Raw genomic sequence first — 12,273 nt, forward strand, 5'->3', positions numbered from 1 at the left:
TCACAGCATGAACCATGAGAGTTAGTTTTGTGCAAAGGACACTCTTCTAAGCTGTGAAAGGTGGGGAAGCCTTCCCAGAAGCTTCATCTTCAAAGCACACTGCTGGACAATCCCTCCCCCCCACACACAGTGAAATAGCTTGGCACTGTTCTCTTTCCTGTCTTATTACCAGGACTTGTTCTTAAAGAATCTCAGCTTCCTACTTTGTTCATGGTCTTAATAATTTTTTGACAACTTGGTGGATATTCTTCAAAATCCACAGTATAACGTGGGGATAATTTTGCTATTTCCTAACAGGCAGGCATGTGAAAGAAAAAAAAAAAGAAAAAAAAAGGCTTATAGCACATGCTTTTTATGGAATTGGATGTCTTGGAGGACAAGTGGAGCTGATTTTAATTAACTACTGGTGGTATTACACCCAGCCATGGCAATGCTGCATCTCTAAGCAGACAAAAGCAGTCAAAAGCAGTCCTGCCCTTCTGCTTACATCACACTAGGAAGCAGTAATACCCAGTTTTATTGAAACCCTACCATTCTGCGACCAAACAATGCTGTGTTGTGCCACAGTGATGGTCAGAGCTTCACTGGCTGATAGGTTCCTCCTTTCCTGACATGGGTCAAGCAAGGGTTAAGGACCATCCAGGCAGCCATTAATCTGAGACCAGCCTGAGAAAGCTGTGGGGAAGTGACAGGCAGCTTGGAGAGAAAAGACAGGAAACTTTGTCCTCCTCAGTCCCTGGAGAAAATGAGTTTTTCCCTCACTGTGAGGCCCCTCTACCCTGCCTGGGCTTGGGAACAGCAGAGGTCTGCAGATAACATGTGGAAGGTTTGGGAACTTTCTGGCTTCCTAAGGATGAGGAACTTGGTGCAATTAAATCCCATACCTTAAAAAGAGGAAATGACTATAATGGGATGGATGGAGTAGTGTACTGGTGACTGGAAGAAAAAAAGTAGTGGCTGGGGAGAGATTGGCTATTCCCAGCCTGGGGCCCAGCTAAATGAGTGCTAACCTCTGATAAACAGTGGCACTCCAGACCCACACAACAGAGGTCACCAGTGCATCCTGCCAAAGACATGATGCATTACAGGGAGGATGCATTACAGGGAGGATGCCCTTAGGTGCAGACTGGGACAAAACTGAAATCAGCTGAGCAAGAAAAGCAAACAGTTCAATTTTAAAGGAGTTTTAAACCTATTGACTGGAGAGGGCTTGTCAGTAGGCATCTACACTTCTAGAAAAGTGTGTAGTGATACAAGGGGTTTTCCTAAAATGTTAGAATTCATCAGTAAACACTTTGATTTTCCTTTCTTCCTAAGAGAGGTATTCAAGTGTTCTGCTTACCTGGTGAAAGACAACTTGTGAGTTGAATGCTTGGCATAGTGGGCTTTCAGTAAAATAAACCCTCAGCATGACAGAGATAGGCACAGAATCTGAAATGTTGTTACTGTAAAGAGGTAACTGGGGCAATTAAGGAGATAACTTTCTTTCTCAGAAATGTATAGAATGAAGCACCTAAAGGTAACTTTATTTTTTTGTGAACAAGGTGCTAGTGACATGCCACTGGCTTCTATTCTACGTAACCTGTTGTTTGCCACCTTCTTCCATAGTTCAAAATTAGCTTCTTTATTATTCATTGCTACCCTCAGCTTACAAAAGCCAGCCTACACAGTGCATGCATTGCTGCCTGCTACTGTTAGGGATATCTGCATATCCCACCCAGCTTTAGAGCATCTCAGTTACAGTATGAATGTGTGGCTCTGCCAAAAAAAAACATGCACAATTCAGCAATGCACCGAAGATAGTATCACAGCTTGCACTGCACTTATGAGACAGAGCCTTTTAGGAAATTCAAAATCAAGGTGGATTTATGCACTGAGGCTCTAACTTCTACAGGCAGAAGCAAGTGTTTAATTTCCCACTTCATTACCTGCTGGTGGCTGCAAAGCTCCTTACCTCTTTTCCAGTGATACTGGCTGCTTGCTCTTTGAATTTCCCTGCTAGCTGAGCCACTGAGGGAGATGCTGACTTGTCCACCTCTGAATTGGTTTCTGTTGGCCTGTTCTGACAAATCAGAAACAGTATGCTATGAGCAACGGCTGGGAAAAACAAGCAGGCTAGAGAGGAGCTTGTGTGTTACAAAGTTCAAGAGTAAGCAACGACTTACAGCAGTTTCTCACATCTGGCATCGATCATCCAGTCTGAGAGCAGAAGTTTTGGGAATACAGGACATAGCAGTACATTCAGATATCCAAGGTAGTGAGTAGAATCACATAAAATTAGTAATTCATACACTTTTCATCCGCGGTTGAAGGTTCTATACACAGTATTTTTCATGTTCCCTCTCTTTTCCTAGCAGTGAGCTGATGAAATTGAGTGATAAATGACATCCCCATTCACTTCTCATCCCTCCCACCCATTTTTGCTGCCCTAGTGACAAGCACCCTTCCTTTTCCAATGGTTCTGTTATGAGAAGCCGTTCTCTGCCCCTGCAGCAAGCTAGCATCTGCCTGGAGATGTCCCTGTGCTGTTCTGCTTTCTATGGCAATGAAAGGATCAGGCGGGTGGGCGGGAGGGAGGAAATACCAGTGCTGAGGGAAGCTTCCCCTCTCCTGGGCCAGAGAGGCTGAGAAGTAGGGGGATTGATGGAGACTGGATGGTGCAGCTCTTCCCGCAGCAAACAGCCCTGCTCATCCTACATTGACCTTGTTTTCTTTGTTATGTATCAAGAAAGGGCAAGAGTAAGCTTTGAAATCAAAGCTCATGAAAGGAAACTTTTGTTCTTTGTCTTCAGTATCTGATGCAGTGAAAACCAAACCAGAGGAACTGTGAATATCTAGCCAACAATCCTTGTTTTTTTGGCAACTGAGACTTCAGAACTACAAACTAGGCTACGAACCATCGGAAAGGAGCCTCCACTCCCTATACCACCACTATTAATCCATGACCAGCACAATGCTTGCTGTCCTTCATGTTCTACACATTTCTATTTCTGAATCAGAAAGTAAACCAAAAGCTGTTTGAGGAATACATTTCTGTTTCTCCAGAGGTGCTCTTCCTTCTCCCTTCATGCTGCTCTGTCTGGAAGGAACTGGCTGGCTAGTTAATGTAACCACTCCTTTAGTATCGATGGAGGTAAAAGGCCCACAGAGCACCAAGCTGGCCTGTGTATCAGCTGTTTCTTCTGGCCAGAGGACCTTTCCCCTTCTCAGAGAGTGATAGCTCCCAATAAATGCCGTCCTACTTCTCCCAGCCCCACAAATCCCCAGTATATGCTGTTATTCTGTTTTCAGGATTCCTCTTAAAATCTTCCCATATACTTCTGACCAGCTTTCTCACATCCACCCACAAAAGCCATTTCAAGCTTGGTCTTCTCAGTGAGCTGCTGGCAGCTCTTCCCTCCATCTTCTTTGCCTTCATTAGTGTCATCGGAGGCAGGGGAAGTGGCAGAGAAGGGGAAAGGAAGGACCAGTGAAGTAAGCAGATGAAGAGGACAACGTGCAGCACGAAACAATGATGTCTGGGCTCAGTGGGGAGGCAGAGCCCTTTCCAGAGCTCCATGCTGTTCAGGAAGGGCTGCCTGGAAATAGGAGGGGAAGAAGGATGAAGATGGGGAAAGGAGAAAGAATCCAAGTGCTTGACTCGGCGACTCAGCTAAGGCTGAGGAAATGCAGGTGCCAGAAGTTTGTGTGGGTGGGTTGCCTCCCCTATGGTCTCTTTTCTTCTCATACTTGTGCTTCTTTCACAGTCCTCTGCCTTCACCCAGAAAATGCAGTGCATTTCCTATTGGCCTCCTTGACCTCTTATGTTGAGGTTGTTGTGTGGCTGTTTTTGTTAAACTTATTGCTCTCCGGTCTGAAAACACGGCTCCTTTTCTCTGTGCATTTCTTTTTTTGCTGGTAGCACTGCAGCACAGTTCTCCAACACATGGAGCCTGAGTCCAGCACACAGGAAGCAGTGAGCATGCCATTCTAAGATTAGAACAAGTAGCCCACGGGCTGTGTCCTCCCAAAAGTGCCAGCTGCAGGCTCTCCAATTACGCTATGCCTTTTGCAACAGGAAAAGTCCTTTCTCAGATCCTTTCTGGCAATTGAACTGCTGTCCTCTGTCCAGCTTTTTCTACAGGGCTGGGTATTTTTTTCTTTTTTTTTTTCCCAGCTGGTGTTCCAGGCTGTGTGCCTCCTAGTCGAGGGGGTTCACCATACTGGGACATTTGGATGCGGAAAACTCCCTCCCTCACATGGGAAGGAAAGTGCTCTCCCGCTGATTTCCAGTGGTTGCGTGTTCACTGCAAGGAAGTGGGAAGCCTCATGTTCTCACTCTCCACACAGAGCTGGCACCAGCCCTCAGCCTCCTCCATCACTGAGACATGGCTGCTTGGTGCTAGCTCTCTCCTGACCTGGGGTATTAGTGCATTCTCTTCCATTCTTAGTGTTTTCCCCATTCATTGACACAGTCCACCAACTTTCTAAATGATGATGAGGAGCAGTTCTGGTCTTCTTTTCCAAAAACAGCAGAATTATTGAGACTTGAATTTTGCACCTGTCAGAAATGTGGTCTGTCTGCAAGGACTAAAAGCAGTGAGCCACGGTACAAGACTTACTCCATCAGCCATTTGGTGGCTGCTATTCGGAGGTCTTTCACTCTTCCATAAAGATAAGTATCTAAGCATCACATATTCTGAAAGATTTCAGATTGAGAGGCAAAACAGGAATTAAATTGCACCATTAATGTGAGCATATCACTGCAAAAGAGGAAGCGCATCTAACAAGTTCTCTGTGAGGGGTCTCACTTTCCTCTTCCAAGTAAGCTTATAAATTTGAGTAAATTTGAAAATGTTTTTTTTTTTAATCCCATCTCATTGCTTTTGAGACTGAACCCAGTCCCTCTAGCTGTGCTGCAGAAGAAAGTTCTGCCTTTATTCATGGAGTAGGTACAGTTTCAGCAACTCAAACTTTCCACAAAAGCCTCTCCTTCCTTTGAAAGAGTCCTTTTCCTTTGGAATCATTGCCTCTGATGTGAGAGCAAAATGTACTGCTTGCCTTGCCTCTATTTTGCAGATGGCTTGAAGAGGCACCACCATTTTTAGCAGAGATGTATGCCCCTACTTCTCTCACAGGCTGTCTGGTAGACACACCATCAGGTCCTGCAGAAGTTTCCCACACCATCCCTGCTGTGTCTCTTCAAGGTGCAATTGTGACAGCACTGGCAGGCTAATATGGCAGAAGGTGCTAGGGTTAAAGGCGCTAAGGACAAAAGGGGTCTAGAAGCCACAGTTTCCTGTCTGTACCATTTGTGTACTCACAAAGAACTTTTCTTAACAGTCATGGATGTAAGCTACAGGTAGGGAGTATCACTACAGATAATGAGTTTCTTATGAAATCAAAATTATAAATAGTCCTGGGAAAAGCTGGAAAGCCCAGAGGTGGTTTTGGGGATGAATTTGAACATCCTGCTGGGATTGGTTCAAAACTGGCTCCCCCCACCCCAGGCCTCTGCAACTGAAAGCTGTCCTGACTCCATGTCATAGGATTGGTACCCTACAAGTTTGGGCACTGGCTGTGATAGGTGACTGCAGTGCTAGTCAGAAGGGGGACCTGTAGGTGTTGGAAACAGACAGTGAGGGAGAAGCTCCAGTTTGGATTTGCGCATCTGCTTTGTCTAGTGAAAAGAGCAAATGTGTATTAATTACCACACAGTGAAATGTTTGGGGTTAAGCAGCACCAACATACTGGCGGAGTACCAGCAGAGATGTGTCCCCCACTGTGCCAGAAGTCCTCTGAAGTGCCTGCTTTTGTATTTACAATACTTTGGCTGCACCGAACACCTTTTAACTGCAAGGGCAGGTGACTTTGCAGCACCTTGCAAGACTGGTGTGTTTTGTGGCTATGAACCCAGCTGCTGCTTACATGACTGTTTGCACCAGTCCTGTGTACTTTTCCACTCTCGTCTTCATGCAGCTGCATCTAGACTTGTTTATAAGGCCCTGCCCTGTCAGCTCTGCATGCCTCCCCTGCCCTGAAGTGCTTCACAAAAGCTATTCCCCAAAGGCAGTCCTCACACCAGGCCATCATGCCTGCTGCCTTCTCATACCCTGCACTTGCACAAACTATGCACAGCTTCCCCCTGACTCCCATGGAGTTTTTCACTGCTGCCCTATCCTCTGAAGCAAAAGCAAATGGGGCAAAAATAATGATAAACATAGTGGCAGACACAAAATAGCGTAAGAGGCCCAGGGCCGGTGTCTTGCTCTCAGAAACAGGATCCAGAAATCAGAGATCTTCAGCAGACAGCTCTCAGTGCTTCACCATGAGAAACCCAGTTGTCAGGAAGCTGGGTGAAAAGCAGAGAGCGTCAGCGCTTTTGGGGTGCCGTTTCATGAAATCCTGGTTTGGACAAAGAGCTCATGTTTCCAACTGCTCTTTTTTCCCTTGACCTTTCCTTCCCCCTCCCTCATGCCAGTGTGTTTGTAGGGATGTGCTGTAAACTGGATCACTGAAATGATCTGGGCTAAAAATACTTCCCTTAACTCTTTACCAGGTTATTTTTAACCCCAATCATTTCAGTAACAGCATTGGTGGCACGGCCCAACAAGGGAGCAGACTGCAGCCAAGGGACCAGACCTCACCATTGCTCACTTGGCCAGAGTCTGAGGAAAGGCCATCTTGACGTGTCCTCCTGCTCAGAGGGTGATATGATTTTCTTCACAGCCCTCCCACCCACTGCTGACCCAGGTACCTGGCTCTAAAAGGCACATTTGTTAGTACAGCAGTCAAGGCATATTTTGAACTTTTCTCTCTACCCACAGTGCTGCTTTGAGCAGCTCCTGTTCTTACCCTTCCTCAACTCTGCAGATGAAATTGCCTGCAGGACTGTGCCCTAAACCAAGTCAGGGATGTAATTCTGACTACAAATAACCCAATCAAAAAAAAGGAGATTGTTTTTAATTCAGGTTCACCTTGCCACTGAACAGAAAAGAACGCTGGCATAGCAGAGGGTCAATGTGGGCACAGGGAGCGCTGTGGCCTACAGTGTGGCACAGGAAGAGCAGCTCCACACCTACAGCAGCCAAGGAAGGGATGGGGAAGGTGTCTGGGGGCAGGAATCTGCTTAGGTCAAAGCTCCTGCCAAAATAAACATCACTGCATTCTGCTGGAGTTCAGTAACAAATATTGGGAAACGATGCTGTGGTTTCCTTTGAAATTAAAGTGAATGCAGGAGAAACCAGAGCCTTGCACAGGTTCCCATTCACCACCTGACCCTGCAAAGCAGCACTCTCAAAGGCTGACTCTTGCCTTCTGCTCACAGCTTTCCCAGACATCACATGTAGCCATCTCAATTTTCAGTAAGGTAGCTGCAGGATTTAAAGAGCGAACCATTCAGAGACCTTGTCTGCAGGGGGAAGCTTACACCATGTACCCTGGGGTCACTATCTCAGCTTGCACAGGGAGCAATACAATCTTCATCTGATAGAAGCTCCTTTTTTTTTTTTTTTTTTTTTCCAGCATAACTGAACTGCTTCGTAATCTGCTGCCTTAAGAGAGCAAGAAAGCCATTCTCAAATGTCTCAGGTACCCGCTTCTGACACAGAAGACAACATTTTGAGAGTGATGTGTTATGCTGTAGCAAGGCATGTGCCTTCTGATGGGGCTCCCCTGGGGGTGGACACCTCTTATCCCCATGATGAGGTTATGAACTTCCCTCTGGAAAGGACTCCCCCTGTGCAGATGGAGTTTGGTGAATCAGAGACATCCTACTTTCTTGCCCATCAAGCAGCGAAGAAGTGTTGACAGCATCATCTCCTCCCATGTTGCCCCATGAAGATATGGGGTGTCCATATCTTCAAGTATGAGCTATTCTTTTCTCCCTGGACAAACTTTTATTGGACTTGTGGAAAATGTTGCATTTCATATATGCAACATATGCAAGTCACTGCATATTCACAAAGCACTACATATAAGGTACCGTTTCAGTCTATCTGGAGAAAATATGAACTTCCTGAAGAGAGGCTATAGTGAGCTGGGAGTCAGCCACTTCTCTTGTGTGACTAGGACAACTGGGAATGGCCTCAAGTTGTGCCAGGGGAGATTCAGGCTGGATGCTAGGAGGTGCTGCTTTTCTGAAAGAGTGGTCAGGCACTGGAATGGGCTGCCCAGGGAGGTGGTGGAGTCACCGACCCTGGAGGTGTTCAAGGAACATTCAGGCGTTATACTGAGGGACATGATTTAGTGAGAACTAGTGGCGATAGGTGGATGGTTGGATTGGATGATCTTGTAGGTCTTTTCCAACCTTGGTGATTCTGTGATTCTGTGTTGGAGAATGTATCATGAATACTCCTCTCTACCAGCCAAATGTGTGTGTGTGACCAGTCCTAGGTGGTTAAAAGCCACAGTAATATTCAATATTGATGCAAAACATAGTAATACCATGTCTGTATGAAGTGAATCGATAAAACCTTCAGTTAGGAAGATCCCTGGATTACCTGTTCTGAGGGTAAGTGTCCAAAGAGGCCGACATATCAAACCATTGTTTTCTACCCTTAAATTCATTTACTGATCAAATAAGAGAATCTAAAGAAACTTGAATGAATCCCTGGGTATAAGTCTTAGCCTTAAAGGAGAAAATAGTGGAGAATAGACAAGTTTTGGTTCACTTGGGCAAATCTGCCTCTCTTTTAGTCTTGTTCAATGGCAAGAACTAGGTAACTGAATTTTTGTTTTCAATCTCTCTTAACAGGCACTAGTTATTTCAACTCTTGTGTAAGTGCAGTTAAGATTAGACAGCTTGTAAGAAACTCCTGTTTAAATGAACTTTAAAAAGTTCAAGAAGAGGTTTTAGTTACAACTGGACCCAAATTACCCATGGATAAATCTAATATATAGTCTTCAGTTTCATTCAAAGCCATCTCCCTGCATTTTCCACTTAGATGAATCCCTGTTTGCATCCTCATGCCAACATAATTTAAACTGTTTATCTATGTCCATGTGAGCACCGCAGTGGCATCAAGATTATTTTGAAAGGGGAACATTGTTAGGACTGCAAAAAGAGAAATAAGTGAGAAGGGCCAGTTTAGAACACAAACTCCCCCAAAGGAGCAAACTGAAAGGCAAGAGGATGGGAAAATAACGAAGTCACAGCATGAGGAACCAGGCTGCAAAAATTGCTAGAATCCAGACACAATATGAGCTTATTAATTCTGGTGATCCATGAAAGTATCACTGAGGGTGAACGTAGATCACCCAGGAAGTGGGAGGGCTCACACTTGTATAGCCCATTTTTACATCCCTAGAAGGAAATCTCACAGTGGTGGTTCCGACTGGAGCTCAGCAGTACGACGGGCCCCTGGCTCAAGAAGCAACACATCCCAAGATGTAAGCCTTGAATAAACAAACCTCTTCTTGCTACACTGACCCCTCTTCACCCCAGCAAAGCATCTTTCTTCCCGTCTCTTTCTCTAGCCTTCTTCACAAATCATTCTCATTGGAGACTGTCCAACTCCCTGTTTCAGGAGGGATTTATGTGGTTTATTTATTCACTTGGCCTCTTATCTGGCAATGCTGCTGCTCCTCATCTGCTCATGGTAAATTTTAAACTATTGGCAGAAGCCCCAGATAGAAGTAGCTGCAGCTGTGCCTGCTGTGATACCTTATAGCCAGTCCTGTCTGTCATTGTGTCGATGTAGCTCCCTGCGATTCAGGTCCAAGGCTCCTACTTGCATTTCCTACCATTCATTACAGAACAGGAGTGACAGTAACTGTGCTGTGGTCCACCACAGCGAAAGCTGTGATGAGTACTGTGTGAGCCACATCTCTGCAAACCTGCCATAACAGAGCTTTATTGCAGTTATTTTCCAGGTGAAGATAGGTCCCAAATTTGCAGTTCTGTCAAAGGCTGGAAAAGAAATATTAATTTTCTACTTTTCTTTCTGTCATGTTTTCTTTGTTCTTGTTTTCTTAGCTTCTTTTATCAGAAGCTAAACACCTCAATTTTGCAAAACGTCAGGTATCTTCTTAAATCCTTCCTTTTGGTAAATTTTACAGTGCAGAGCAAGCTTCTTGCCTGAGAGCAAATCACTGCAGCCTATCTTTCAAGTTTGCAAGTAAGTTAGCCACAAGAGTAATTCTGAGACGTATAACATCCCTCCTCAGAAATGGTACCCAGGTCAACACTTATCCCACCACATGACTGAACTGACTGACTGAATGAATAGGATGAGTGTGTGTCTGAACTCAACAGCAAGGCTGTTACATAGCCACGGTAATGATGAGAAAGAAGTTCTGACCATAACACAGAACACATAACATACAGAATAGTATGAGGAACAGGGACTTCAAAGGAAGCTTGCATGTTGGGTTTTAAGAGAAAGGGCAGGAAAATCTTATTTTACATGAAATACATAAAAATATGTAAAATTTTTCCATGTTTGGGAAGAGTTTACTTTAGGGAAACATTTTTTTTAGACTTGCAGTGGTCTGGGCTTAATTTTCTCCTCTATGGCTTCCCTTGTGAACTGCTGCCATCTTGGCACTCAGGGTCAAGTGCTACACAAAGGGTAACAGGAGGATATTTCAACTCAGTAATGATGAGCAGTCTTCTCTAGAAGACAGCAAGTAGTTCCCAAATACAGTGCAGCTGTTTCAAAACTGCAGGGACTCAGATCTGCCAGATTTAAAGGCTCATGTAAGGAAGACTAGTAAACTAGGCCAGGTTGGAGATATCTGGTAGAAATTAGTAAAGGGATTTCTTTAGATGAGAAACTTGCTCAGGCTCCTTCTCTGGTACTTCTCTCCAGGTAACCTGGGATTGCCTAGAGTTTCTGAAGATCAAAGCCAATGGTTATTGTAAATAAAAAAAACACCCAAACTGCACTGGGCTACAGACATCACTAAGAAGGTGGCTGGAGCTAGATGATGTCTTGAGGGTATTCAAGTACAGGTGAGCCAGCCAGTCTTTGGGGAGCTGGGAAGAAGAGAGCAGCAAGTGCCAGAGGAAACATCTGTAGACCCCAGGAAATTAGAAGTGGCAAATATACTATCTGCTTTCCGCTTCAGAGAGTGACTAGAATGCAAATAAAATGAGATAAGGTTATTTTAAACTACCCTCTAAGAAGTTCCCCCTTTGCTGTTGATTATAGAAGCACAGAATAGTTTGGGTTGGCAGGGACCTTTAGGGTCACCTAGTTCCAGCCCCCAGCTACAGGCAGGGACACCTCCCTCTAGACCCAGTTGCTCAAAGTCCCAACCAGCCTGGCCTTGAATGCTTCCAGGGAGAGGACATCCACAAGCTCTCCGTGCAGTTCTCAGCACACTACCCTCACAGCAAAGAATTTCTTCCTAATATCTAATCTAAATCTACTGTCTTCCAGTTTAAAGCCATTTCCCATTGTCCTCTTGCTACATGCCATTATAAAAAGTCCCTTCCCAGATTTCCTGTACGCTGCTATAGGATCCTCCTGGAGCCTTCTCTTTTCCAGGTTGAAGAGCCCCAGCTCGCTCAGCTTGTCCTCAACAGGGGAGCTGCTCCAGCCCTCTGATCATCTTCATGGCCCTCCTCTGGACCCACTCCAACAGCTCCATGTCCTTCCATGTTGGAAACCCCAGAAATGGACACAATACTCCACATGGGGTCTCATGAGAACAGAGTAGAGGGGCAGAATCACCTCCCTTAACCTGCTGGTCATGCTTCTTTTGATGCAACCCAGGATACAGTTGGCCTTCTGGGCTGCAAGTGTACACTGCCAGCTTATGTTGAATATTGCATCAACCGACACCCCCAAATCCTTCTTCTCAGGGCTTTTCTGAAGACATTTGCAACCCAGCCTGTATCTGTGCTTGGGATTGCTCTGATCCAGGTGCAGGACCTTGCACTTGACCTTGCTGAACTTCATGAAGTTGGCAAGGGCCCACATCTCAAGCCTGTCCAGGTCCCTCTGGATAGCATCTCTTCCTTCTGGAGTGTCAGCTGCACCACTTAAGCTTGGTGTCATCTGTAAACTTGCTGAGGGTGCACCCAACCCCATTATCCATGTCACCTACAAAGACGTTAAGTAACACTGGAGCACTGATCTCTGAGGAATGCCACTCATCACCAGATTCCACTTGGACACTGAGCCACTGACTGCAACTCACTGAGTGCAACCATCCAGACAATTCCTTACCCAGCAAGCGGGCCACCCATCGAATTCATTTTTCTCCAATTTAGTGACAAGGATGTCATGCGGGACAGTGTCAAACATTTTGCTCAAGTCCAGGTAGACAGTGTCAGTTACTCTTCCT

At 45.3% G+C, this 12,273-nt stretch overlaps 1 protein-coding gene across 2 annotated transcripts in view; it reads right to left on the minus strand.

Moving 5' to 3' along the window:
* Window positions 1-12,273, minus strand: part of RCSD1 (RCSD domain containing 1) — a 34,757-nt gene that overhangs the window by 6,904 nt on the left and 15,580 nt on the right. For both annotated transcript variants that reach the window (XM_042809776.1, XM_042809775.1), the window contains exon 2: window positions 1,955-2,062. In XM_042809776.1, coding sequence (XP_042665710.1) covers window positions 1,955-2,062 — 108 coding nt within the window. The remainder of the gene's footprint in view (window positions 1-1,954; window positions 2,063-12,273) is intronic.

This window comes from Centrocercus urophasianus, unplaced genomic scaffold, assembly GCF_019232065.1.
Source record: "Centrocercus urophasianus isolate 14NV4802_14NV808 unplaced genomic scaffold, USGS_Curo_1.0 seq_12, whole genome shotgun sequence".
Classification (NCBI taxonomy): Eukaryota; Metazoa; Chordata; class Aves; order Galliformes; family Phasianidae; genus Centrocercus; species Centrocercus urophasianus.